At 42.0% G+C, this 26706-nt stretch overlaps 1 protein-coding gene and 2 long non-coding RNA genes across 7 annotated transcripts in view; 2 read left to right on the top strand and 1 right to left on the bottom strand.

Moving 5' to 3' along the window:
• Positions 1–8721, bottom strand: part of SCAF4 (SR-related CTD associated factor 4) — a 48168-nt gene extending 39447 nt beyond the window's left edge. For 3 of the 4 annotated variants that reach the window (XM_087755864.1, XM_087755861.1, XM_087755863.1), the window contains exon 1: positions 8414–8720. In XM_087755864.1, coding sequence (XP_087611990.1) covers positions 8414–8443 — 30 coding nt within the window. In that variant the 5' untranslated portion in view covers positions 8444–8720. Of the gene's footprint in view, positions 1–8413 lie in introns of all 4 variants that reach the window. The other variant, XM_087755862.1, reaches the window with a different exon arrangement.
• An 83-nt stretch (positions 8722–8804) lies between these two features.
• Positions 8805–13480, top strand: LOC148055713 (uncharacterized). Of its 2 annotated transcripts, XR_015704762.1 has the most exons (3): positions 8805–8950; positions 9219–9607; positions 12613–13480. It is a non-coding gene; the product is annotated as an uncharacterized LOC148055713 (long non-coding RNA). The 2 variants fall into 2 exon arrangements; XR_015704761.1 differs by lacking the exon at positions 12613–13480 and having other exon boundaries at positions 9219–9772.
• A 3846-nt stretch (positions 13481–17326) lies between these two features.
• Positions 17327–26162, top strand: LOC148055714 (uncharacterized). Its single transcript, XR_015705139.1, has 3 exons — positions 17327–17443; positions 25269–25456; positions 26052–26162. It is a non-coding gene; the product is annotated as an uncharacterized LOC148055714 (long non-coding RNA).
• The last annotated feature ends 544 nt before the right edge of the window (positions 26163–26706 follow it).

The raw sequence follows: 26706 nt of genomic DNA on the forward strand, positions 1-26706 counted from the left end.
GCAATAAAGAATATAGTAGCTTGGATAAGTCATTAATTGAAGAACACGCGAGGCTGAAACTTAGGCTATTAAGGCAGAAATAAACAAGAGCTTTGGAAGAGCAGGACTGAGTGGATCACTGTAAATTGTTCCTTTGCTGTTACAGACAGCACTCTGGGCAACTGCAACAAAAACACAGTAAAAGCAATGAGGTCAGTACACACAGATATTTCCAGCTCAGGATGAACTACAGCTGAAACATGCAAATATTTGTATATACAAATATATATGCACACATACATATATATACATATATGTATATGCATATAGATGTGTGTATGACTATATATATGTATTCTGCCCTCTCTTCACACACACCCCCATCACTATCTCTTGGAATAGCGCATCAAAACTTTTTTGCCTTTTTAAATTTTCATAAGATTTTAGAATACCAAATGACTATTTTAAAGCTGATTTTTATTTAATTTTCTGTTACATGTGTCAAAACCATGTTTTAAAGACGGGTGAATCTAAAATTTAACAACCTTTCTGGTTCCTCATGGATTTTCACTGTTAGAAGGGGAAACTGTTCAGGAAGACGCCCATGTACTTTGCATTTGCATATGTTCAATTAGACTTGGATCTTCTTTCATACACATTTCCTAAACCGATATATATTTAAAAAAAAAAAAAAAACAAAAAACTATTTTCAGCGGATCGTCCTTCCAATAATTCCTCAAAGGGCACCATGATCAGCTCAAGAAACAACCCAGACGCAAAAACTTACACTTTATTTAAAAAATAAAAGAAATGCGATGGATATAACAAAGGCAACAGTAATTTGCAGCTTCAGAGTGTTTCCAACGTACTGCCTCACAACAGGAGCCTGTCCCTGGAATGCTCTGCCCTGTAAAGCTTGACCTGCTAGAAATAGCTTGCTGCTTTTACCAACCATAACTGGATGTCTGGAGGAAAAAAACAGCTCCTAGTTGTTCCCTACCTTCCTTCCCCATATAGTGACACCGCTGGCTAAAGAAAAATGCATGACTTTAGCTCTGCCTCTATTTCTACTGCCCACTGCCCCCAGTCCTTTCATTTGGCAATGAAAAACAACCAGGGTATCCTGTTCACTAGGATGGGGGGTACCATAGGGCAAGAGACAGCAAAGGAAAAGAAACGAAGTGAAACTTTATTTTTACGTCAGAACTAATTGATCCAAGGACTATTCAAGACCTGTATCTTTATTCAGTTTTGATAATTTCAATAGTTTAAGAAGAACTGTCTCCTCCTGTCTGCGTGGATTCTTTCATACACAAGGAAAAACTAACGTAGAAAAACTAGTAGAAAGGCTTAGCCACAAAGCGTCATCAAAATCGTTAAGGCAAAGGTCATAAGAAAAACTTTCCTATTTCAGTTCTAATAGTCTCACCGGTTGAAAGTAGTATGAAAAAACTACACTTTTGTTTTACACAAGCTCTAGCTTAGGATACAATTTCAATTTAAGAATTTCCAAACATTTCTGGAACCTCCCTCCCTATATTTCAAAGTCTGTGCACTGTAGCTGCACATGTTTTTAAAAGTACCGCGTTTTTAAAAGGAATCATTTCTTTGTTGCTCCTTATCACCGATGTATTACAAAAATGTGGAGGTATTAAAGAGCCTACTAAACTCACACCATAATACAAAATATTGATTCAAGAGTATTTCTGCGTACTTTTCACAACAGTATGGAAGTACAGGACAAAATATCTATAAAGCCAAGAACCTCAAAGGCAGAAAAATCACCTGCTCATTTTCAGGCTAATAAATGCAATTAAATAACATAGATGAGCCACTCATTAAACCATAGCAGATAACAAAAGGGAGACTAACCGTATTGCCTGCTATTTAAAGAGCGAGCTAGTAACCACGCCCAACTTAAAATTCAATGTCAAGTACAGAAGTACTATAGAAAACATGTGGCAGCAATGATCTAAGAAGGCCTTCCAACTCAAACTGTAGAACCTGCTCCAGTTCATAAACCCTGGGTGAGGTGTACTGGGAGGGGTGGATAACGGGAGAAGGAATAGGATGATGGCCTTTAGTTTTCAGTCGTTCAAGCAGCAAATTATTCATTTCTGCCATTCTACAATTAATGCCCCTTGAGGGGCTATTTTACACAGAAACCTGAGAACTATGGAGTTTTGAAGAAAAGGGGAGAATCACTATTTTCAAATTTACCCACAGCCTTACCTTAGAGTCCTAAAAAGACAGCATGTCTGGGCACAGCATGTCTTCAGAACAAGAGCAAGTTGAAATGTAGGAATGCTATCAGCTTCACTTCGTTACTGAAATCGTTACAAGAAAAGCAAAACCAGACAGCGATATGCGCATGCCAGTAGAGAAGGAACAGGGGTGCCAAGGGAAAAACAGAAGACACATGGTCAGAGAAAAAAGGCAGCTCATACACTTCCCAAACGACTAGGAAAGAAGTGAGACAGTGTCATCCAGTGAGCCTTATCCCATCGGCACAGAAGGAAAAAGATCAGGCTTATATCTTCTGGGGTGTCTCGAGCTTGATGTATGATCTTAAGTCTATTTATCTGTTTTAAGCATGAGATAACATAGTAGGAAGGTAAAAATACCTTTTAAGACTTGAACTGACTTCTCTGGCTTTGCTCTCTTTGCCATAAAAAGGTCTCTTTATTTACAAATAAAGAGGTATGGCTTCATTTTATATACTTACTAAATAAAACCCACAGAAAAGAAGCAGCACAGATAGAAGCATGATCTACTGAAAGAAACACAGTGTTTAGTGGATATTGAGCACTCGGGTCATTGTTACAATACTCTCATTCCATCTTCCCTACTCCAATTTTCAAAGAGCAGTCTAACACACCCTCAACAATTTCATCAAGTCTTATGTGTCCAAGAACATTTCTCTAAGCAGGCTCCATACACACATAGGACAGTCAGTACTCTGTACATTCATTCATTATTTTTTGGAATGTATTTTATTTGTGCATTTAGAAACCACCCAATACAGCGAAACTACAAGTCACTTGTAGACATATAATTGTAGTTATTTGTTCATGTGCCTACAGGAAAAAAAAGGATGATAGAAGGCGCAAATAGCAAGCACAGATGCCATACTACTTTGTTAACAGAACACCGTTACTATTAATGCATGGTGAGATCTTTAAAAGGTCAGATGTTTAAAAAAAAAACAACACATGGGTCCAAAGAAAATCTGTTAGCCACATACATTTTCCTTCCCTTGTAAAACTCATTGCTTCCTTCCCTCTTCAGGTCCCCATTCTTCCTTGAGCTACTAAGAAAAGGAGAAAGATGATGATGCCTACTAAACTTCTGTCACTAAGCTATGTCTCAGAGGTTCAATATAAGTTTTAAATTCTTGACCATCAGCTGTGAAGCATACCAAATATTAGGTGCTGCTGAAGGCAAGAGATCACCGTAAAATTCATGGCTGTCAGGCTACATTCTTTGGAAAATAAAGTGAGATTTAAATTTGACCAGATATGAACCCAGGGCAATGAAGCTAAATAGTACTTCATCAACTAAGCTATTTCTGTGGCCTAGAAAGACCATTCACAAATTCTGAATCACCGGGGAGAAACACCTCTACAGAAGACACTCATATGAAAATGACATCACAAAAGTACACAGAATAGAATTGTGTTTTCTACGCAAATGTTTTTGAAACTTATCTGCCTCTTAGGATCAGTGCTGTGCTCCTAAGTCCAGCATGTCTCCCAAAAAGCTGTTCATCTCATTTCTTCTCTTACCAAGAATCTCTACTAGAACAGCACAGTTTTCAATATTCCTGGAAATACTTCAGTCCAGAAGCAACAGACACAGCTCTTTCAGGATCACAGCGATGATGACCCTTCAATTACCATGATACAGTCATAAAAGCAACAAAGCAACTTCCATCCCAAAAGAGCTGCACGCTACTTCTACAATAATTTCAGTCTGGGTCTCACAGTTTAAAAAGAGAACTAAATTCACTCTAAAACTCTAGTAGCACTCTCCTATCTTTCTCTCCCTCTACCCCACCCAAAGAGGATTTGAACTGCTGCTTAAGCACTCTCCCAGGACACGTGGGAGGCAGCACTGACTTAAAAATACAGCCTATTGCACCTACTGGAATATGGGGATCATTTTAGGCAGCTACAACAGGTAGCAGCTTTCTTCTTAAAGAGACAAAGGGTGCCAAAATGCACAAAAGAATACATTAATCTTTTCTCCAACCACAGATATTGGTAGTTGTTTCCTTGCTGCTTTGCCATACAACAGAGGGAAGCTAACTGTGGTTCATGAGTTCCAGTAACTGCTGAAGAACCACTGTGAAGGATATCCTGCTAACCTCTATTTCTAGGACCTGGGGAGGGGAAGAACGGGGAGCAACAGTTTCTAATAGAACATGCAAAATGAAGCCTTACCATTAGCATAAGATAGCTATACTAGATCAAAAATATAACTGCCCAGTTCACTGAATATGGATAAATAGTAGAGAAGAAAGCTGCAGCTCTAGCTTTAAAGAAACAGCCCACAAAATATCTATCCTGTTTGTAATCTAGGCACGCTTAAGTGAGATATCAATTGTTTCGGTGGTACAGATTAACTATTACCAACCTCAGACACACGATTAAGTGAATATACCGCATTACTCAATACAAATATAAGATTACAAAATAGAAAACTTGACTTTATTCTACTTCCAGCAGCAAGACTGTGAAGAAATCTCTATTTCTAACTTGTATAACCAGTAAACTATCCCTCAAGTTTTTCAGATTAAAGAAAAGGAAGCACATATCTCCTAAATTAAAACATGACAAGGATTAAAACCTTTATAAACCATGGTAGATGTGTGGGTTTGGGTTTGTTGTTTTTTTTTTTTCCCCCTAAGAAAAATGTTTACTTCTTTTCTTAAAAGCATAACGAAGTTTTGCACCATTATCAAGCTACCTTTTGTGATTTACTTACACTGTACTATTAATTTAACACAACATATACACCTAACAGTACATGAATTCTAACTCATTCTTCCAGGATACAGTTTGAACTAATTTCCTCAGGGAAAATACACTATACTACATAACTGTCAAATCCCACCTATTCAGTTGGTAATATCTGCTCAGAGCACAGCTGGATAAAAATAAAGCAGCAAACGTGTTTGGTCAATACAAAAAATGTGCTTGCTCCTGTAGACAAATAAGAATTTTTAAGAGGCACATTTCCTGGTAAACTTGCATTCAAAATACAGGTACAAAGAACAGGACTAAGGGAATGGGCGACACAATCAAACACGATCAAATTATGCAACCCATGTAAGTTACCACCCATTGCCAGAGCCAAACTAAGTGGCTCTAAGTGTTCTTTCCTAGCTTGCCACAATTGCTAAGTGCAACATGCTAGCTCAAACCTCTATATTTAAGTTTCACCTCACAATTCAGATGGGCAGCTAAGATCACATAGGTATCACAATTACCTGACAGGCAGAAACTTGTTACTTCACGGCAACATAATCATACATACCGTCAGAAGCCTATAACCTAAAGGGCAGAAACTGATCTTCCGAGTAGAACTGGAACCTAAGTCAGCCAAAACTACTAATGGTTTCTACTGGACTGGGTGAACAGCTTCAGCCAAAACAAAACGGTGCAAATTGCATAAATAAAAGTGTTGCTGGTGCTTTTCTCTTCCTCCCTAAGCTCTTCTGTCCGAGAAGAGGATACCAACCTAATAGCTTAGAGGATGCCTAATTTACAGCCATGATTTGACCTTGGACCTCCCACCATTCAAGAAACTCCTGTAATCAGCAAACCCACCCCAAAAAATGCCAAATAATCATATCACCTGAAGCAATAAGTGGCATCTCCTCCTTCCTGTAGACTGGCAAAGAGCTAACAGCTGCCACCTCCACAGAAGACGAGACAGTAAAGCCAGAAGCACGTCACCCCTAGCATACATGGGAAGTCCAGCACAAAACTCATGCCTGCTGCAGTTAAAGTTGCCATTATAAAACAACAATTCTCTGTCTACAGTGGTATTGTACAGCCAGCAAGTTCAGGAATTCTTGACCTGCAGGGTATTCTGTAGATACCCCAATCTTCGCTGTTGAAGCTATTCCACTCCCAATAAAATAATTTACTATTCAGTGAACTGGTACCTCTGTAGTCCTCACAACGTCTATGCATTATGAGACAGTCTTACAGACAAAATGAGTTCTCACACGCACTCACTAGCCTGCGCTATTCCCACACCATTCTGTGAATAATGTTGAGACCTTTTGTAAAACAGCTCTTTCACTTTCTCCGCTTTCACTGAGAAAGCCCATAAATGGAACAATATCTGACTGTAAATCTTACCCTCCTCCAAAAAGTTTGAGATGTTTCACACTTTATTTTAGCATGTATTGTTTTGCATGCACCGCTTCAGGCAACACATGCTGTAAAGTTAAGAGAACAGTTTAAGAACTGGATTTCATGTTCTTAACTAATATCATAAACACAGCTTCTGAGAACAGTAATTACACAAAGCCTGAATTTATTAACATGCTAGTTTTACACATAAGTAGTCCTATGGAACTAGTCGTGCGTACAAATTACTGCAGAACAGGGATTTTAGCAAGTATAGTTTTCTTCCCCATAACTGATATTCAAATGAAATCCAGTGTTTTACTACCTTTCAGCAGCCAGCCATCAGAATTTCACTCAATATTTCTGATTGTATCAAACAAAAGCATCACGCTTTTACGACATCTGAGAGGAAGAGGTATGAAATAAAACATGCCCATTTCTAAAACGGAGCTTAGTCACGGAATACCAAGAAACACTGCTTTCACTCTAAAGTCACGCACGCTTTCACCACCAGATCAGCAAAAGAAGTGGGTTTTATTGTTTGAGAAACACTAAGCGCCTTCTGTACGATTAAGTTTTATCAGGTACCAACATGTTGAAATGAATGACGTGAAAGCAATCATCTGCTAGAAATGCTGTTTATATTTAGGCAGGTAAGAATATTTCTGTTCTCTGTTTACAGGAAAATTCAAAATGCCACATGCATGCCATTCTATTTTAACGTATTTGGGAAGGTTGCTTTGTACCCTTCCATACCACTGGTTCAAAACAGCACAATACACCCGTAACATGGGCAAATAAATAAAAATAAAACCGTTAACAGGGGACGTACGCTATCTACTTTTCACTTTGTCCTTCTATAATTTTGTTAAGGATGTGTAGATTTTCAGGTGTGTGTGTGTACGACAAGCAGTTGCAGAGAGTGAACTTTACACAGCATGACTTCATCACATGAGAGTAGTCTGCCATTTTTCCTGTTTCTGTTCAGCAAACATGCACAGCAACCTAACCTTCAAAACGTATTAAACATTCTAGAAAAGGTTGTGGCTTAGCTTTAACTGATTATCTGCAACGAGAATATGCACGTTCTATAGCTTATACAGGATCTGCCAAAGGCAAATTGTCAACTGAGGCGGGAGCGTCACCTAATCTAAGAATCATTTTAAGTCATGTGTCAAAAACTTTATATCAAGTAGAAGCTAGAGTATTTCGTTATATATTATGCAAAAAACAATCACGGTCCATTTTGTTCCTAGTTCCGACTGGCTGACTAAGGAATCAAAAAAAACCCATCAGAAGACGACAGTGACCTTCTGTGTACCATGAAAGGAGACCGAATGCCTTATGCTTTCCAACCTACCTCCCATGTCCCTAGTGTCGGGGTCGATCCCCGAGTCCCATCCCCAGGCGTCGTTTCTATAGAGAGAGAAGCCCCCCTGCACTTCTCCCTCTCTCTGTTCAGCCTCCAGCCTATCCTGCGTGCCGCCCGTTCACATGGCAGGTCCCTCGCCAAACCACGGCGAGGAAATAAAAGTGCCTCGCGCCCTGAAACGCCGCTTCCCCCTCCTTAACAACACGCACGCACTGGGAACGCCTTGTAACAGGGATCCGGGCTCGGACGCGCTCCAGCGGGGCGAGGAGGAAACTGGTGGCGGGCGGAGAGGGGAGCCCGAGGATCCCCTCAGCGACCCCCCCTCGCCCCGGCCCGTGCGGGAACCCGGGCTGCGGCGTCGCTCGGGGAACGCTCCAGGCCGTTGCAACGGCCGCGGCGGCGGGCCTGACCCCGCTCGCCTCCATTTTACTCAGGAGACCCGATCTCTCCCCCCCGCCCCCTCCCGCCCCTCGGGCCGGCGGGAGGCCCCGGGCCGAGCCAGGCCGAGCGCTGCCCGGGCCCTCCCCAGCGCAGGCCTCTGGCGGCGGCGCCGCCGCACCGGGCCCGCGCGGCCCAGAGCCGGAAGCCGAGGGCGAGTTGGGTGGGGGAAGCGATGGCGGCCACCGTGACACCCCCCCGCGCCCCGCCGCGGCTCCCCGCCCGCCCCGCGCTCCCCTTCCCCCCGCTCCCCGGCTCCCACCTCCTGGTTGAAGGCGTTCACGGCCTCCATGTTGGCGGCGGCGGCTGATGCGGGCGGGCGCCCGCGCGGGGGAGGGAAGGAGGGGACGGGGAGGAGGGGCAGCCCGGTCCCGCTCAGGGGCTGCGCGCGGACATGGCCGTTCGGTGGCGGCGGCGGCGGGGCTCGCGCTCTCCCCTCTCCCTCGCTCGCGCGTTCGGTGCGGCGTCTCGCTGGCAGGGCCCCGGCACAGACCGTCTCTCCCAGCGGGATGGCGGAGCCCACGCCGCGCACAGCACCCTGGGATCGCGCAGGCCTCCCGGCCCCGCGCCACCCACAGGAGGGGGGGGGGGGGGGGCAGGGAGGGAGGGAGAGAGCGCGCGCGGCGCGAGCACCACGTGACCCGGGGCCGGGTTACTCCCCGGGCCCCGCCATGTCAGCGCCGGCCCCGCCCCCGGGGAGGGGAAATGGCGGGGATAAAGCCCTCCCGCCGCCCCTGCCCAGCTTAGGGCCGGCCTCGGCGGCATCGGGGGGCCGGTAGCCTGCTCCGTCAGCTGTCGGGTGGGCAGCGGGGTCGGGACGGAGCCAGGAGGCCCTGCGGCTTCTGCTCCTCAGGGGAGGCCGTCGCTCCTGTGGCGTTGTTGGGGTGGCTGGGTCCGGATGAGTTAGGCCGAGCCTGGCTCGGCTCGGTTCTCTGGAGGGGCTGCGGCTCAGTGTGCGCGTTTGGGCCGAGGAGCCGCGGGGGGCTGGGGGGGAAAGAGGCGCCCGCTTCCATGTTTGCACTTAAAAATTGCTGTTTTTTTTAATCCCCCGTAATCGCGTTTCGCAGGTGGCACAGAGGGCACGCTAAACCCTGCTCTGAACAGAGGGAAGGACTGGCACTGGAGTGTGTTTGATGCCTGGCATGGCCAGTACCGTCACAGTGGAGGAAACCACGCTGCTTGCTTAAATATAAAACAGAGCAAAACTGAAGGGCTGTGCTCAAAGTCAAGTGTTTTGCACCGCTGAAGAAGATAGTTCATCAATGACTACATTCACGCTAGCAGTGGCAGCTAACGGTCATGAGAAAACTGCATGTGCGCTTTGAAGTGTAGTTTTAAGGACATGAGTGGGCTATTGTCATCTATTAAAGAGCACGTTTGTCAAGTACGCTAGTAATGTGTTGGTATCAGTGTCAAATCATAGTGATTTGAGGTTTGCAGAGTGCTGTATGATATGGTATGTCCAAAATGTTAGTGTTTAACTTACAATTTCATTGTTTAGCTCTAGTCCAGTACATTGGAGTAAATTGGAAAAAAGAAACTCAGAATGTTACAGAAATCTTGCAGAAAGTGTATTTGGCTTTATTTTGCATTCTGTTATTAAACTGTGCCTGGTGTTTGAGTTGTTAATCAAATGCAGATTACTTTTAGGGAGTCTCTTCTCCCTGTCATTAATATATGGCTGTCCAGCAATTAGCCCTCTTTAAAAGCAAATATTTTGAAATTCAAAGGAAGCTGACAGTAACAGGAACTCTTGTTCTACTCAGATTATGAAATGCATAAGGAGGAGTTTATGTACAATTATATGGCTGATATTCAGAGGAATTTTTAAAATAGGTTCTAATGGCAAATGGAAAGCTCTTCCAGATGTCATGAATTTCTATAGGCTGATCTTTTATCAGAAAAAAATAATTCTAGCTTTCATAGTTCTTTTTTAAAGAAAGCTGCCAAGCTAGAGAATGGGGGGGGTGGGGGGGTGGGATAATATTGGCCATCTAGTGTCAATGTCTTTGCTTTTTGTGATTTTTTTTTTTTTTTTCAGTTTCAACACAGTAAATTACTTCATGTGTAGCTTTTATTACTGTTCTTGTTCATGTCACTGTCCAAAAATTCACAAAAGGTAGCTCATTCTGGCACCTGAAGATTATGAACAGCAAAGGTAGAACTAAGGTAGCACTAAGCTCTGTGCCCATTCCCCTGCCAAGTGAAAATCTGGTGTGGTTTTGTCTGTGCTATATGTGGTTGTGTCCTGGTTCCGCCTGCAGGATAGACAAATCCTTAGGGTCTGTAGAATTATCCCTGGCAACTTCTGTTCATTGAGAATTAAATTCTGATTCCTCAGGGACTGAATGTTAGGATTTGAGGGTTGGATAGGGTGAAGTAGGTTAATTACTGCAGCTTTAGACTTAAGTCTGGGTTTTACTAGGCTATGGCTTTGCTGTTCAAAGCAGATCTGCTTCAAGATAATATGGTCAGTAATTTTGAAGTAAAACTTGACATTGCTTATATTGTATTATGACTACGTAGAGAGAGAGGAGACAATCATATAATTTCTTAATGAAAAGCATGTTCTTTTCATTATGCTTTTGTCAATTTTAGGTTTACAGGTACTCGAGCTTGCAATGGGTTATTATTTAAAGTTGCTTTTATAACAACATTAGGCATTGTATAAATGAATGGTGTACAATGCCCAGCATTGTGTTATATATTTGTACGATATGAAGGATGGTCTTTGCCTCAAAGACCATGCAATCCAGTGTGGCTCCTAGAGAATTTTATTGTTCGTATAACACATTTTAAAATATTGTTCCATATTATTCCATATGTCTTATGTTTAACAGTTTTGACTTGTGTTGGTGTATGGGTTTAGTTTGTTCAGCTTGCTTACTTCTGTTTCTGACAGATGGGCAATAAATGGGCACACCAATGTATGGAAATTGCTGTTGAGAACAAATTATGGTTACTTGATGTAGTGATTCTTTTTGTCTTTGTACCAGCTGATGAAATACATGTGCAAGTCTTATCCAAGCTTGTTGAAATCTGAAATGTTTTTGAATTGAGTATAGGCCTTGTCATTTTGTACATAATGAAATACAAGTTTAACTGAATTTCAGTTAGCTTAAGCATTTGAAGAGTTTTACATAATGATAGGTCTGTCACTTTTCCTTGCAGTAACATTAAGTCTTGATCTTTGAAGATGTTAAGAATCCTAAACTTTGCTCAGTCCCCTAAATTATTATTAGCATTGTGCATCATTATTGACAAAGAAAATGATTGACAGCACTCATCTGTAAAAATGTTGTATTCCCTGTTCTTTGATTATCTGTATCTGCCTATCAGTGTTTCTCTCACTCATTCGATAAGGATTAGTTACCACTTGCATGTTATCACTCTCTAGTTTACTGGTGTAATTTAACTTAGGGGTCAACTTTGGTTTTTTGACTACAATTTCCTGGAATCCTGCGTTCTATAGAAAGACAAAACTGTTTTTCCTGCAATGTTCAGTGCGATTGGCACTCTGGGTAGGTCTGCCTCACACCACGGAGAGAGATTTACTTGTTGTTCTTTAAATGTTGGCATCAAATGCAGGCCACACTAAAATCTGATCCCTGAAATCAATAGGTCTTCGGGGGAAGTTTGTCTTTCCCTCGCTGTTTGTACTCTGGCAGGATTAAACTTGTAGGCCTGGCACCGTGATTCTGTACTTGAGAGTTAAACTGGTGCTTATGGGTGCTCATCTGTTCTCTTACTGTTTGTAAACTCAAGTATTACTGACTTGAGTGACTTAAGACTGTAGGGGAACTGTGCTTTGAAAGCCTTTTGGAAACTTCATAGGACAGGGAGTGTTTTGCCTGCCTGCGTAGTGGAGAGAATCAGTGTGCAGAAGCTTTGCAATTTGATTTTAAGTTCCGCCATAAGTACTCGGGTATAGTTTAACGTCCTGGGTTCTAACCTAGAAAACCTTGTCAAGTTTAACAGCTGGTCACCTCAGAGGGTGACTCTCCCTTTGCGCTGTTAGAGTGATAAAGTGACCAAAGTGAAATAAGGTGATTCTGCAGGCAGCCCTCTGATGCAGACAGCTGGATCTGATGTTCGCACCTAAGATATTCTAGCTGTGAGGCTTTCTCTTGTGTTCTCAATGAATGCCAAGATTTGAGCATGGTATAAAATACTTCTTTTTGGCTGGGGCGTTACTTTTGAACTACTTATTGAGGCAAGTTGGAGCAGTGGGAATTTACGGATTTTGTCTGTTGTAAGCATTTAGATCTTTATGCTCTGTCATAATTTTACTACTGTATACTTGGCTTTAGTGTTAAAAAAATACTTGGGTGGTGGGGTTTTTTTTTTCCTATTGCTGATGAGACAATATCTAAAACTGCTGTTGATGGATATCTAACCACTGAGTGTGTGGCTTGTCTATATCTGATGCTTAGTGTAACCATTTGTCTTAATATTTTGCAGACAGGAGGAAACCTCTGCCTTTAACAAAATATCTCGGATAACTGTATGGAAATGGGACTGCCCACTAATCCCCTGCCTCCAGTGGATCTGAAATATTACCCAAGTATTTACAGAGATTCCAAATCGTACAGCGAGATAATAAGGAGCTCACTTTGCAACTCCTTATTAAGTGAATGGAGGTTTTACACTTGAAAGCTTACAGGATAGAATATTAACTTGGTGGAAGACAAACCGCCGTTTAGGTTTTCTGCGCAATCTAGACTGGCTTTTGCCAGAAGACACATGAGAACAGGCTTTCTGCTTTGCTCCTCCATCGTTATCTCACCAGCCTCTTCTGGTCTGATGTGGAGGCTGGCAAGATTATGAGACTAGACAAGGTTTTATTGTAGGTGCAAGACTGAAGATCAAAGTATGTCAGAAATTACTTCCTTCTCTGGTAATACTGTGGTACTGCTGTTCCTGCTCTCCATCAGAGGCACAGAGACTGCTCACTGCTGTTAAACAAAGACTAATTCTTTTGAAAATTCAGTGTTTAACTGTGGCTTAAGAGATGATGTGAACATATGGAATTTAGGACACAGGGCAAGGCAAGAGATACAGAAATATAGATGATTATAGTTAATAGTCTGTTTAGCACAATATGGGGTTTATAAGAAAACTGTAACAAATGTGTTCACATTGTCGCATTAAAATTAATTACTCAGTGCTTTAGAAAACCTGCACAATAGGAAGCCAGTTGTTTGTGTTTTGTTGTTTTTTTTAATTTTAATTAGGAATCACAAATGACATTTTTTAGTGAATCATTTGGTGGGGGGGGGAAAAAGCCTGCAAGTCTAAGGCAGCCACCATTCGGAGTTTAAGCTAATTTCTAGGCACATGTATAAGCCAATAGCAATAAAAACTTTAGAAATGTGAAACTGTTCACCACTTGTAGAACCTCTTCCTCTTTCTGGTAATTTTGTGGTCCTAATTCTTTATCCCCTTTCTTGTTAGGTATTTTAAAACAAAGTATTTCTTTTTGGATGAAATGAAATTTTACTTCAAAGGGTTTTTCCCGTGCCCTCCATAAGTGAGGTGAGAAGAAGCAAAAAACTGTTTGTGTCCAACTGAATAGGAATTATGTTTCTTGTTTTCTGTGTTTGCTTGTTTATTTAGGAGAAGAAAAATCAAATTACACAGTCAACAGAAGCAGAAAACACTATCTTTATGAAACCAGCTTTCAGCTTACTGTGTTTCTTGTGAGTAAAACCTGGGAACATTCCCCTTTTCTAGCGCTGACATCTACTTTGCAAAATCAGTTCTAAATAGGATCAAACCTTGATGTCCTTATTTAAGTTCCGTGCTTCTGAATTTCACTAGGATAAATCTTCCACAGGTTTCAGTGAGTTTTGGTGATACATTATTGCAGGTCTCAGTTCCTTTACTCTGTGCTTAACCTCCTACTGGCATCAGTAGGTCAGAAGCACTGGGAGCTTTGTCCTTAGTGATTATCACAAAACCCATCAAGCTCACTTTAGGTCTCAAAAGAGTTTGTGCCAAACATCTTGCACAGAAACAATAAATAGCTGCCTATTGTTCCTTTTAGCCTCTCTCCTTCTCTCCCTGTATTATCTAGGGCAAAAGGGGTTCTGGATTTTAAAGTGGTTTCTATTTGTGTATAATCTGTTTGCAGTATATTGTATAATCTGTGTTCACAGTAACCCATTCTGTTGAACGTGTGTTGAAGTGCCTTGTTTGCATGCCTGACATAGGCAATATAAAATATGTTCAGTCCTTTTTTTCCTCCCCTGTAATGAGCGAGACTTAAAAATCACCAAGAACAGTAGATGTGTTTTGTAATGATTTGCTTTCTAGCTTTTGGCAGTTAGCTTTTTTTGGTGTTTCTTCCTCATGCTGATGAGAAAGTTAGGTGTTTGGTTTTTTTAACATCAAGATGTTCATGTAGTTGTCATGTAGTCACTACTTCAGGAGATGGGATTTTAAGGCAGCTAAGCGTCATGCGGCGCAATAGAATTCTGGGCACTAGCAGTGATACTTGATTTACTATGGGATGTAACCACAAAGTATTTAAGAAGGAATGTGTAATTAATTAACTTTTAAGCATTTTTGTTTGTGCAATATACTGGCAAAAATTTCTAGTCAGATTATACTTGAGGGAGGAGAAAGAAATCCTGTGCAAGAGGCAACAATTCTTAGGCCTAAGTTTATAAAATGTGGCAATAGGTAGGCGTCTCACTCTTCATGGGAGATGCATGGACAGATTGCTGAGATCCGCTTGATTCGGGTACGTATTTTGAGTAGGGTTCTGTGCTGTTGCAGCCCAACGACTCAGTACAGGGGTGACAAATGTCAGGTTCTCTGAAATTCTACTAAAATGCCCTAAGAGAGATTTGAACACTTTTCCTTACTACTACTGAGAAGTACCAGTGGCACAACCCTCACTTGTGGTATCTATTTAGCTTTTCAGGTTTCAGCATGTTGATCTTGGGAACACAGGATAAGAAGGACTTTCTGGGCCACTGGCTGCAGCTGCTTCCAGCTGAGGCGAATGACATTATCTGATTAAGATGCACCTAAAAGCAGAGCTTTGTGTATATCGTTCCCTGCTCTACCAACATTAGAAGGATGCTTGCAAATGTGGTGGCTCTGAACTTTAGGGAGAAGCTTTTACCTTCCAGATGAAAATTCTTCACATTAAATCTGTAGGCACTTGTTCTTTGTCCACTACTATCTCTATAATAATTCTTCACAGACTTTACTCATCAGATTTAAAATTTACTCATCAAATTTAAAATTGTTTTTGTTTTGTTTTTTTATTTTATTTTACCACTTCTCTTACAGTCCCTGTTGTGGCCAGAAGATGGCACTTATGTATGCACTAAGAAGGGGTAAATGAGGCTAATATAATTTATCTTTGCTGAAATTGCGTTTGTGGAATGGCAGTAAATATCTTGGGCAAATGATAACTCGCAGGATAAAAGATAACTTTGATCTCGTAGCACACGAGGGGCACAGATTCGAGAACAAAGTCCAGGAACTTGTTACTCCACATAGAAACTCTTTATTTCCTTACCCAGTAATAAGGACCTAATATGCCCCTGAATTCAAAAAGCAATCATTGAACAAAAATCCTGTCTGTTGGTGTTTTGGGTTTTTTTTGTTGGTTTGTTGAGGGTTTTTCTTGTTAAGGAGAATAATCCAAAAGCAGTTTCTAGCACTTTTTTCTATTCCAGCTGAGAATTTGTGCTACATGTGAAAGCCTGGTCTAAAGATGATTTTCCACTGAAATAGCTTTATCACTGATGTGTTTTGTACTTCTGCTTGCCCTTCCTCCCCACATTATGGTATTTATATCCTTCATGGAGACTGAGTTGTGCTGTTCTCCAGCACAACTAACTTCCCATACCCATTTGTGATAAACCATCCCAACATGAGCCTTTTCATCCCAGTATAACTTTGTCAAGCATCAGGGATATTGCTCTAAACTAATCTTGTTAAAACAATACAGCTCTTCTGTGTAGCCAGGTTGGAAGGGATGGTGCACTGACTTTGCATGTAGGAGATTGTGGGAGTAGGATATGAAGTGGCTGCAATTCATCCAGGCAGTTTCCCAAGGCTGTCAGCATATTTTTGTGCAAATCATGGGGCCTATCTAAATCGGAGCAGAAACCAGAGTGGTTTTTCTGGCCTGCTGTGCATGGGGTAGCGCTGCCTAAAATCCCTGGACTCGTGCCTGTAGCGCTCTCATAGAGTTGGGATCCAGCCTCCCTACAGCCCTGCTCTTTGAATAAACCTTTAGCAGGGTCTGCTGGGGGTCTGATGATATCAGTCGATCACACCAACAGCCAAAGTCACTGACCCTTTGTGACCTTCTGTCCCTTTCGCCTGCTGTTGCCCATAGCTGCCTTCCCACTACCTTTTTTATCACTGATTTATTTTTAGGGTTTACTTCCAGACTTCTTGCTCTGCTCTCTCTAAAGCCAGTAAGCATTGTAGTGGAGAGTGCCAGCTTGCATCCAAACTCCCCCAGCCCATGAGTCCTATTTGAGGCAGAAAACTAAGTTTGATAACAACTTGAAAATATACTTCATTTGCATTTTCATCAGATGTTTCTTGGTAGGAAAATCATTATATATATATGTACTTTATATAGATATGTATTTTTAATATATATATACACACATATGCATACTGCACCATGGCCACTAACAACCAGGTTATTTTCTATGTTGCATGCAGAAGGACTGTTGCAGAGGATGGTTCATCCCCTGGCTCGGGTGATAGTTTTTGTGATTCAAGGCCACACTAAGCTATATGAAACCCCAGCCCAGTCTTTTAAGATCTACATCTGAGTGCTAAGCCCCTAAGCAATTGAATTGGCTCCTGGGCCTTACGAAGACTTAAGACTGCAATCGACAGTCTGGGAAAGGAAAGCAGTTGGAAAATACCTCTGCTCTCGATTGTATGCCAATGTCAAATACTTGACCACTGGCAGGAGATAAAAGACTATGAACTGTGAAAGGAGGAAAGACTGCAAGGAGCACTGGGGGTGGGCTGGCTGGCTGTGTCCGAACTGGCCTCGGGGAGGCTGCAGTGTAAGTGCTGGAGTCCTGGCTCACTGATGGCCCAGAACAGGGTCTTAGCTGGAACCAGGCACAGTTGTTATCCAGACTGCATGCTTTCATTTATTTTTTTTTTTTTTTGTGTGGAAACCAGGTCTCAGTAGTTCTTTGACTGGACGGCTGCAGGTGCTTGGCAGTGAGATGTAAGCCTTCTGCTGCTGTTTTGCGCTGACTGCACGGGTCATAGGCTTCAAGCAGCTCTTGGCAGTGTGAGTATACCTGCTACTAAATGCCTGTGTAATACCATGCCGCCTTTGACCATGAACTGTTACCTGAATTGTTACACGCTTCATTTGCAAAACTCACTGGTTTTTTTGGCAAAGTAGAAATACAGTTATTTCAAATATAAATAATTAGCAAAGCAAACCCTGCCAAAATAAATGTTACTCTGCATGTGTGAATCTTCCTCTACTTAAAGAGAGAAAACAAGTTATATGATGGGTATGTTTTTTCATGTGCTACTCCAAAAAAACCTCAAGTACTATGAAGAGAGGGGTGTTGTAAGAGCCTGAGTTGCACACAACTGAGATCTGGCCGTAAAGTACTGTGGGAGTCAGGAGACCTGGCTTCTCTTTGTAGCCGTCCTACGGCATCCTTGTGCTGCTGCTCAGCCACTTGGCTGTGGCACCCCTTCTGTCAGGTGTGGGTGGTGGTGCCTCTCAGGAGAAGTTGCTGCTCACTTTGAGGTCCCAGGTGGATTAGTGTTTATGAAACAAGGACCTTAAGCAGTCCATTGCAAAACAAGAGGACGTGAAACATCAATGCATATCAGTTTGTATTTGAGTCTGCCTAATATCTCATGAGGTATGTTTGCATTTCATTGGGTAGAGAAAAATGGCTTCTGAACCCACTAACTGAGATTAAGTCTATCAAAATAGCAATATACTGTTGAGGTGAAATTTTTAGCTAATTACATAGCCTCCTACAAAACATGTAGGTTGATACACAAAAAATCCGATTGTGTGCATGTGAAGTTAGTGCTCGCTCATGCAGGGTGCTCGTCAATCAGGTCTGCATGTGGAAGCCCTGAGTTTTTCTGCAGAAAAGCAGTAAGCTCTTTGTTGTCAGCATAAATTCCTTCCAGTGTGTCACATAGCGCGCCTAGGTGTCCTGTCACCGTGGCTGATGTGGAAGTTCAGCCTATGTACTTTGCTGGGACAACCAGAATGTTCTAGTTAGGAAGGTGGTTTGTTGGTTGCTGAAGTACCTAAAATAGTTGAAGGGCACTCTTGAAACCCTACTGTGAACATAGTGATCCTTGGTTACTTTGTGGAGGTACTACAGGCAGCCATCCCAGGCCTGAGCGGTAGCATGTTCACTTCTCAAGCATCGTAACACCTACAGGGTGCTAGAAACTCTGGAGGATGCCCTTCAGCTGCACTTGCTGTGCACAGGGATGGCAAACTTTACTCTTGAGGGCAGACTCAAAGCTCTCTTCAAAAAGCAGCAGAGACTTACAAATGCAAAAGCATTTCCCAAGGCCATGACAGCACTCGGAAAACTGTGTCCCACAGAAGTCCACAGGAACTAGACAGCCACATGATGTGCTCTGTCTGTGCCCAGGTCTGTGTGTGGCGGGGGCGAGATGGGCATCTGGGGGAGGGAACCTTGTCAGATGTCCCAGTGCCACCCACCCAGTAATATCACCCACAGCTCCACGTGCAGCGTGGGAGTGGGAGAGTGGCTGCAGGGTCCCTCCATCGCCCTCCTGGCCGGGTGCAGCCCTGCTCATCCATAGTCGCAGGTGCATGTGGTGTTTAGCCCTAAACCTTCCCGCATCTCATGGAAGCCCAGAAGCCATCTGGATTTTTTTGGGGTTCTCATCTTTAATTTCCTGTTAAAAAGAGCAGTGTTTCTCTATTTTTGTCCTGTTCCTCTGCAGACTAATTATGTATTTGTACTGTCTTGCCTTCTGAGAGCTTGCCGTGGCTCTCTAGCCTGCCAATATTTAGGTTTCTGCGCTTGCTCTGCTGTTGCTATGCGACCAACCACCAACAGCAATTTGCATGGCCCTTTCTTCAGATGATATTAATATGCAGGAATTAGTGCCAGCTGTAGTTGATGTGACTGCAACCAGCCTGCTCCTTGCCTACCTCTTGCCTCTGGTGTTGCTTCAAGTGAGTTACTGTGTGTTGTTTGGTATTGGGTAGCATGTAAGAATTGAATATTGACAGAAACAGGATGTGTCATGAGGTCATCCTCACTTGCTGAAAACATAAAAATGTTCAAGGACAGAAAATAAGAGCGTGGACAAAGATTTGTGTGACAAGCCCGTATATGCAACTGAAAGTTAGAAGGTCACATAAAAATACCACACCTTTGGGTCAGTAGGTGGGCAATTCAGACACTTGTGAAATCTAAGCGTGTTTTTGTGGTGTGTGAGGAAACCTTTCTGGGTAAAGGTTAAACTCTCCGGCCGTCCTTTTGGTGGTAGCACAGTCCTCAGGGTGGATTTTCAGAGGCAGAAGTAGCACTTAGGCAGTTGATTCCTATTGACTGTCAATGGCAATTTAGTACCTGATGGCTGTACTTGCCTTTGAAAAGTCTCTTTCATAGCAGAGGGATTTTTTGTTTGGTTTTCTGTTTGTTTTTTTTTTCTTCCAAACCAGAAGAGTGTTGTTGGAAAGCAGTGGTTGGCATTGTAGTGACAGGTACCACAGAGTGCCCCATGGGCCAGCTACCTTCCCTCCCCAGCACTGCCACGCATCTCCTTGAACAAAGCACTTTGGCTGGCATTTCCAAGTGGGCTCTGGCTTGTGGCATCTTTTTTCAGGCCATTCTCGATATCCTTTGTACTTCTAGAGGTACCATTTGTACTCTGGAGTACAACTAAGGGATTTCTGTAAGGAACATTCTTAATGTATTAGCTGAAGTGAATTATTTATTTGAGATCAGTGCATTGTTTTCTGTTGACATACCATGTAAGTGGGTATATAAATAGAAGCATAATATGTAAAACATGTTATCCCAAAGTTAAACCAGAATAAATTAATAACTGTCTTTTAATTTTAATATATTTGCAAGGTCTCTAGTGGTAAGTTAGCTGCAGCCACACTGCCTTCATTAGTGTGATCCTTGTCCTGCACATGTGTATGCATGTGTTTAATTTTCCTAATGTTTACATGCCTGGGGATTTTTGTGTGATGAGAACCATACATTGGAAAGATATTTTCCCAATATATTCATTACTTTATTCTGTTCTCCTGTAATTTATATCCATAAATATGAAAGATGTTAAAAAAATATAGGTAACTTTATAGTGGATTCTAGGAAAATATCTTGTTGTAAGCATACAGGTATAGTTAGAAACATTACTGTTGAATACATGTAGTTCTAAATAAGATTTTTATTTAGCTATTTTACTCAAATGTAGTGATTGAGACATACTTCAGAAGGAATTATTCCTGACATTTTGGAAAGATTCTTAGAACTGTTCTGTATTTTTTTATATTACACTATTTGGAAATGAACCAGCTGGAAATGAGATACATTTGGCATGGACTGTGAAGATATGTGTATTGTGCTTTGAATGACCCTGAAGTTTGTTAGCATTTTATTTAGACTACTAAAAAAATGAAGCTCACGTAATTATGGTTTTTGTACATATTTTTGTGTTTTGAGGAAACTAGGCTTTAATCTGGTCACAGGATGACATATTTATGTATGTCATTATTGATGCATTGATTGGATAAAACCTTGGCTATTGAGATAAAAAATCATCCTGTTATATTGCTAGGGTTACTTCTAAAAATAAACTTTTGGAAGAATGGACGAATTTTTAATATTATGCTTTAAATATATTTATGTATGGCTTTGCTTCACTTAAAACTACTTATTCTATTTGTTTCAAGATAAAGATCTATTTTTTTATCTGTCTTATTATCCTATATTATTGTATTTTAGGGGACAGACTAAAGGAGTACTTATAACTAAGTGATTCATAATGCTGCAGTGCACTTAATAACAAGGTATTTCATTATAATCTTCTTGCTACATAATCTTCACTGTCTGTCAGTCAGTTGATTGGTTTTTCATACCCACATTGACTGTCTGGCACAGTAAAACACTTTGCTGTATATGTGAGGGGCTTGCAGGATTATTGGCAGCAGAAGCAAGCTGATGATAAGTATGACTGGACACTCATCACACTCTCTTCTCCTGCTCCATCTCTGGTCCTTCAGGGGCCAGCAAGCAGATGGAAGCGCCCTGGGTCCTGCAATTGGACATTCCTGCAAAATCAAGCTTGTTACTGATGGCTCGTACCAGTGCAGCAATTTTAAGCTGTGATAGGCTCTGTTCTCAACAGTTAGGAATTTCACACAATATAACACAGGTACGGGAAAGGTCTGCCTCGGAAAAATAGGCATGCCTTATGTTGTATGGAGCTATTGGTAGTTTTCTCTTTGTAAATCATTTATCTCTTTGCTGCCCACTCAGCTAACTCTTTTCCATGCTCTGATGGTTTGTTTTACAGAAGTCACTGCATCTGTGGATTTGTGAAATTTGTGAAGTTTCAATTACTTGATCGAGAGGGTGAGCAGCTGATTTGCCAGGCCCTTCCCAATGCCATACAAAATATATGTAAGGAAAGAGAAGGGCACAAGGTCATCAGTGGTTCGATCTCTTATTTTCCTTAAATGAGATAGGTATCCCTAATTGGAAGGTAGATGAAGCAACTGAGCTGTTGTCACTTTTCTAATATTTTGTGCCAAATTCCACACACACTCAGGAGCTCAGCACCTTTGTAATGAATAAACCAAGAATTTCTGCATTTTGACTGTGTACCTAATCACTAGGTATTTAAATATATCCCTGGATTCATCACATAAACACAACTTTGTCCCATTTGTCCTTCACCATTTCATATTTTGCAGCTTCTCATCTTCATTGTAAGTCTGCTTCTCTCTCCCTTTGCATTTCCTAACGACAAGCTTGTGACTAGTCCTTCAATCATCTTCCACGATAAGTGAAGCTGGGTTTGTCAGGAGAGAAAATATTTTTAGATAGATGGATATAGCTGGAAAGAACTCCAGACAAGCTAGTGAAAGCTGATCAAACTGTATCAGTTGATTGAATAAAAGATAGTGTCTCTCCCTATAAATGATGCTTTGCTTCACCTTTCCACTCTCCCTGTTCCAACAACGTAACTTCAGATTCCGATGGCAAAACTTTCTCTCGATTCTCCCTGGAGAATCTGGTTCATTACAAAAAAATAATTCTAGTTTATGGTTCGTAATGCCAGATGGGCTACTGCAATGCTCTAGCCCGCCTTCCTGTTTGACACACAGCATCGGCCTTCTTCCTGTTTGAAATACAATGTCTTGTAGAAAAACATCTGATTTCGATTTCAAGAGTTCCAAAGAAGGAGACTTAGCTATAATGCCTCGCTGGGTTGCTGTGGTGGTTAATTACCCTCAGTGTTATAAATATGTGTCTTATTTTATAGCTTGAATTTGTCTAGATTCAACTCCCAACCACTGGATCTCATTATAGCTTTGTCTGTGAGCTTGTGTTCGTACTTAGACATACAATGAGCAATCACCTCCTCCCTTTGCTAGGCTTTACAGTGGAAGAACTTGGTCCTTTTAAGTGTATTATTTAGGTCTTTCCTCACTCTCATAGCTCTTTTTCCATTTTTTTTTTTTTTCAGTTTACCAACTTACTCCTTGAATTGTGGAGAGCAGAACCAGATGCAGTTTTCCAGACGGGGTTACAGGAGTGCAGAATACTCTGATCATTTAGCAGCTTTTTTTTCTTTACTTCTTGTTTTTCCTTTGTGTATGTATTGATGGGCCGTGTTTTAAATGGACTAAGATGTCATTTTTGATAGGCAGAGATACCCACCCAGTGCCTCAGTCACATTATCTCTTTTGGCCATTTAAGTTAAGAGCAGACAGGGAGTACTAGTGTCTGAAAGTGATACCAAAGCCAAAGTTTTCAGGAGTAATTCCTCTTCCCTGCCAAATCTTTCATGGTACTTAGCATTCATCAGCCAGGTGGATAAATCAGTGCTGATTCAAGGAAGAAAGTATGTGTTTGCTATAGAAACAGGCACAGAAATGAATAACCTACTGGGTTTTGTAATAATCAACCTGATAACGTGACATACTCAACCACGTCTTTGAGTGATGCTGTAATCATGTAAATACACAAACCCAGAACTGTTTTGGTTTTTTTTATCTGTAGTTTTTTTTCCTCTGTTTCTCTAGAAAGTCTACCAGCATAAAAACGTAAAAGCTTTATTTGGACCCAGCAGGAACTGGCTACAAGTTTTCCACTGGAGGACTTATGAGGATGTGTTGACTGGAACCTCTCTGCAGAAAACTTGTAAATAGCACTTTCTACACCCAAAATGGATTTTGTCATTCCATACATATTTAGGGCCTAATTTGTAAAACTTCCTCACTAGGACTAGTCTGATTTTGTTAAATAGGAGTGTTCATTTGAGCATGGATTACCTATGTAAACAAATCTTTGGGAGATCACATATGCTTAGGGCTAGACTAAATGACCTGTACAACACTAAAAAAAAGCCAGAAACCAGAAGGGAAAGACAAAAAGAGCGAAGACTTATTTTCAAGTCAGCTTCATGATTTTTGGAGGCATGAGTAATGATTTTTTAGATGTTTGGGTTAGCGTTACCGAATGATTACTCTGCAGGTGAGCTGGCTGAGGAATCAGACAGGAGTGCAAAAGCCAGCCCTCCCGGTGGTGCTGGGAGGCTGGTTTTAGTCTGCAGCTTCAGGATCTTCATGTGGAGACAAGGCTGGAGCCAAATAAAACCTGCTCCAAAACTGTTATCTCGGTACACTTGAGATTTGGGAATTTTATCTCAGTACACTGGGAGTTCAGGAGTTCAGGACTGCGGCAGGGGTGCCCAGGATTATGAAGATGGTTTGAGCATCCCCTGTCTGGTGGTAGAGCCAGCTGCCTGTTGTTGAGGGGTTTGAAAAGATGCATCTGGTGGTGGTGCCAGGTCTGGGGCATCTTGGATGCTTTATCCAGATCCCGAAGTGGCAGCAGGGGAGTGTTGCACAGTGCCAGCTGCTGAGCACCGCGTCCTGCTGAACCGGCTACAGTTAGGGCTGCCAGGCAGGCCGCTGTTGAAGAAAATGCTGTTTTCTGCCGAGCTTGGTAGTCTACCAGCCACTTCAACAGTCTGGGCAACTTTCCTTCTACTAACACTGGCCAACTCCTTTCTTCTTTCTCCCTCTAAGTGTTTGAAGCAAATCTTCCCCTGGCATCACTGGGACCAGAGCCTGAGTGGCCACAGCAGCAGCTGGAGTGGGAGCTGGGGGCAAGAAACCCATCTCTGTACTGAGGACACCAGTTAGAGAAAGGGCAACAAAATCTTGTGGAAAAGATTCTTTCACCAACGTTTGTTTTTTTTTTTTCTTTTGAGGGGGAAGTTGAAAATGGGCAAATGGTCTAACCCATCAGTAGTCCCAGAGCTCCTACTCTTTTGTGTTCTTTGTCTGATCCAATGTGATGGGGGACTTGGGCTTGTTGCTAATGCTTCTGAGACTGAAAAATAAGCAAGAAAGAAAAAAATAACCTGGAGAGAAACAGAAAATAAATAGGAGCAAACATCCCCTTGAGTATGCAGCAAGCATCGTTCAGATAGGCTGGTTTTGGCCAAGTTCCCTGTGCGGGATTTGGGGGTGGCTTCTGGAGGAGCTGCTGCTTGCTGCCACGGCGTGGCAGTCTCAGACGCCCAAGCCAGAAGCCGGGATTTGAGGGCGATGTGCAGCTGTGCAGAAAGGGAACTGTGCAACACTGAGAGATTCGGTTGCGGACTAAAACATGGGTGGGAGGCAAACGAGCTTTGGAAGGAAGGCTTTGCACAGTGTGTCCCCAAGCTTTTGGAAGGAAAACCAAACCAGTATGGCTGACAAAAAAAAAAATATTCATGCTGCAGGAAACTTTCAGGTAATTTACAAAATAACTACACAAGAATATCGTGTGTGAGCTACGCTATCAAGAGAGAGGTTCCTTATGAAATACGCAGTCCCTGCATACTGTATTTGTTTCCAGGCATCAGTTCCTGTGTTGATTCTGATGCTGTGAATCCAAGACCACCAGTTTGGACCAGTGAAACAGTGTAGCTTGGACAGAGGCTGCCCAAGGAATTTCTTCTTCTCCTCCTCCAAGCGCTATCTTGACAGCTGAGACCAGCCAGAGAGCTTTTGCTGACACACCCTGCATTTGAGCATCTGGAGAGTGTAAGCGCTGCTTTCTTTGTGAAACATCCTCAGCTCTGGAATTTACTTCTCCCAGTGGCCTAGCAGAGCTGACATCCATTGACCTTCAGGGCACAATGTAAGGCCCATCTGTTTTCTCAAATTTTTGCCTGAGGGTCTGGCAGGGAGGCTCATGGTTAACTTGTCCCGTGGGAGTCTGTGGGAGATGAACAGTGGCCAGCCTGGTATGTATCTGGTTTTTTAAACAATGTATATGTGTCCAGACTTTTACAGAGAAATTAAACAAAATCATTTTACCTTACAGGCATTTTACAATAAATAAGTTTATTGAAATAAATAAAACTCTCAGATTTTGGTAACTACTATGAGGGTTCTTCATGCTTGAGTAAGAGAGTGGTCTCTCCCAGGCTGTCCGTTCTTGATCCTGCAAAGAAAGCGTCTCACAACTACCTCCATGACAACAGACTGGCACATATTATATGCTCAGGATTAAACCAACACTGAATCGTTAAACAGAAGAAGCCCTTGTGACAGAAAGCCCTTACTAACACTAAAAGAATTTCAAGGTAACAAAGAAACAAACACATTTATTTTTTCTCTCTCTTTTTTTTTTTAGTTCAGTCCAGTTAGTCCTTCTTTTAAGCATGCAAAGGGAAAAAAACTGCAAGCCTGGCATCAAGCTCAAATACCTATTGGTTGAAATATCTGTGGATTACATGGAAGGTGGGAAATGGGTACTAATTAACTCACGGAGGCTTTTGCCATAGATAAAAAGTCTGGTGGGAATTGGAAGATGTCAAAAACTTGTTAGAAAGTACCCTAGATCACAAAGGGATCATACTATGTTGCAACAGAAAAGCTCTGACTCTGCGTCATCATCTGTTTCCACTTGAAATGGGATGCGTTCCTCCGAGCCATCCCTCCGTTCACCTCTGCTCGGCGTGGCTGCCTGCTTCCTGCGCAGCAGCATCACGTCCTTCCTGACGTTGTTTCGGCTTCCGCCGCCCATCCTCTACACCTGCTTCAGCCTTTCAATGTTTGCAGAGCTCTGGAAGCAAGGATCAAAAGCAGATCTTTGCCTTTTTACCCGCATGAGCTGTCCTATTAAAAGATGAATCTCATAAATAAAGAAACTGGAAATTGGGCCCATGCTTATTTTTCTTGTTTGCAGAATGCTGTACTCCCCTTTTTTTTGCAAGTTAAGAATAGTCCCATATAGATTTTTATGCTAATTTTGAATCGTTAGAGATTTCAGATACCGAGTCCCATTT

The sequence above is a fragment of the Nipponia nippon genome, unplaced genomic scaffold, assembly GCF_047370975.1.
Source record: "Nipponia nippon isolate SJK-2023a ecotype South Korea unplaced genomic scaffold, ASM4737097v1 scaffold_2, whole genome shotgun sequence".
Taxonomy (NCBI): Eukaryota; Metazoa; Chordata; class Aves; order Pelecaniformes; family Threskiornithidae; genus Nipponia; species Nipponia nippon.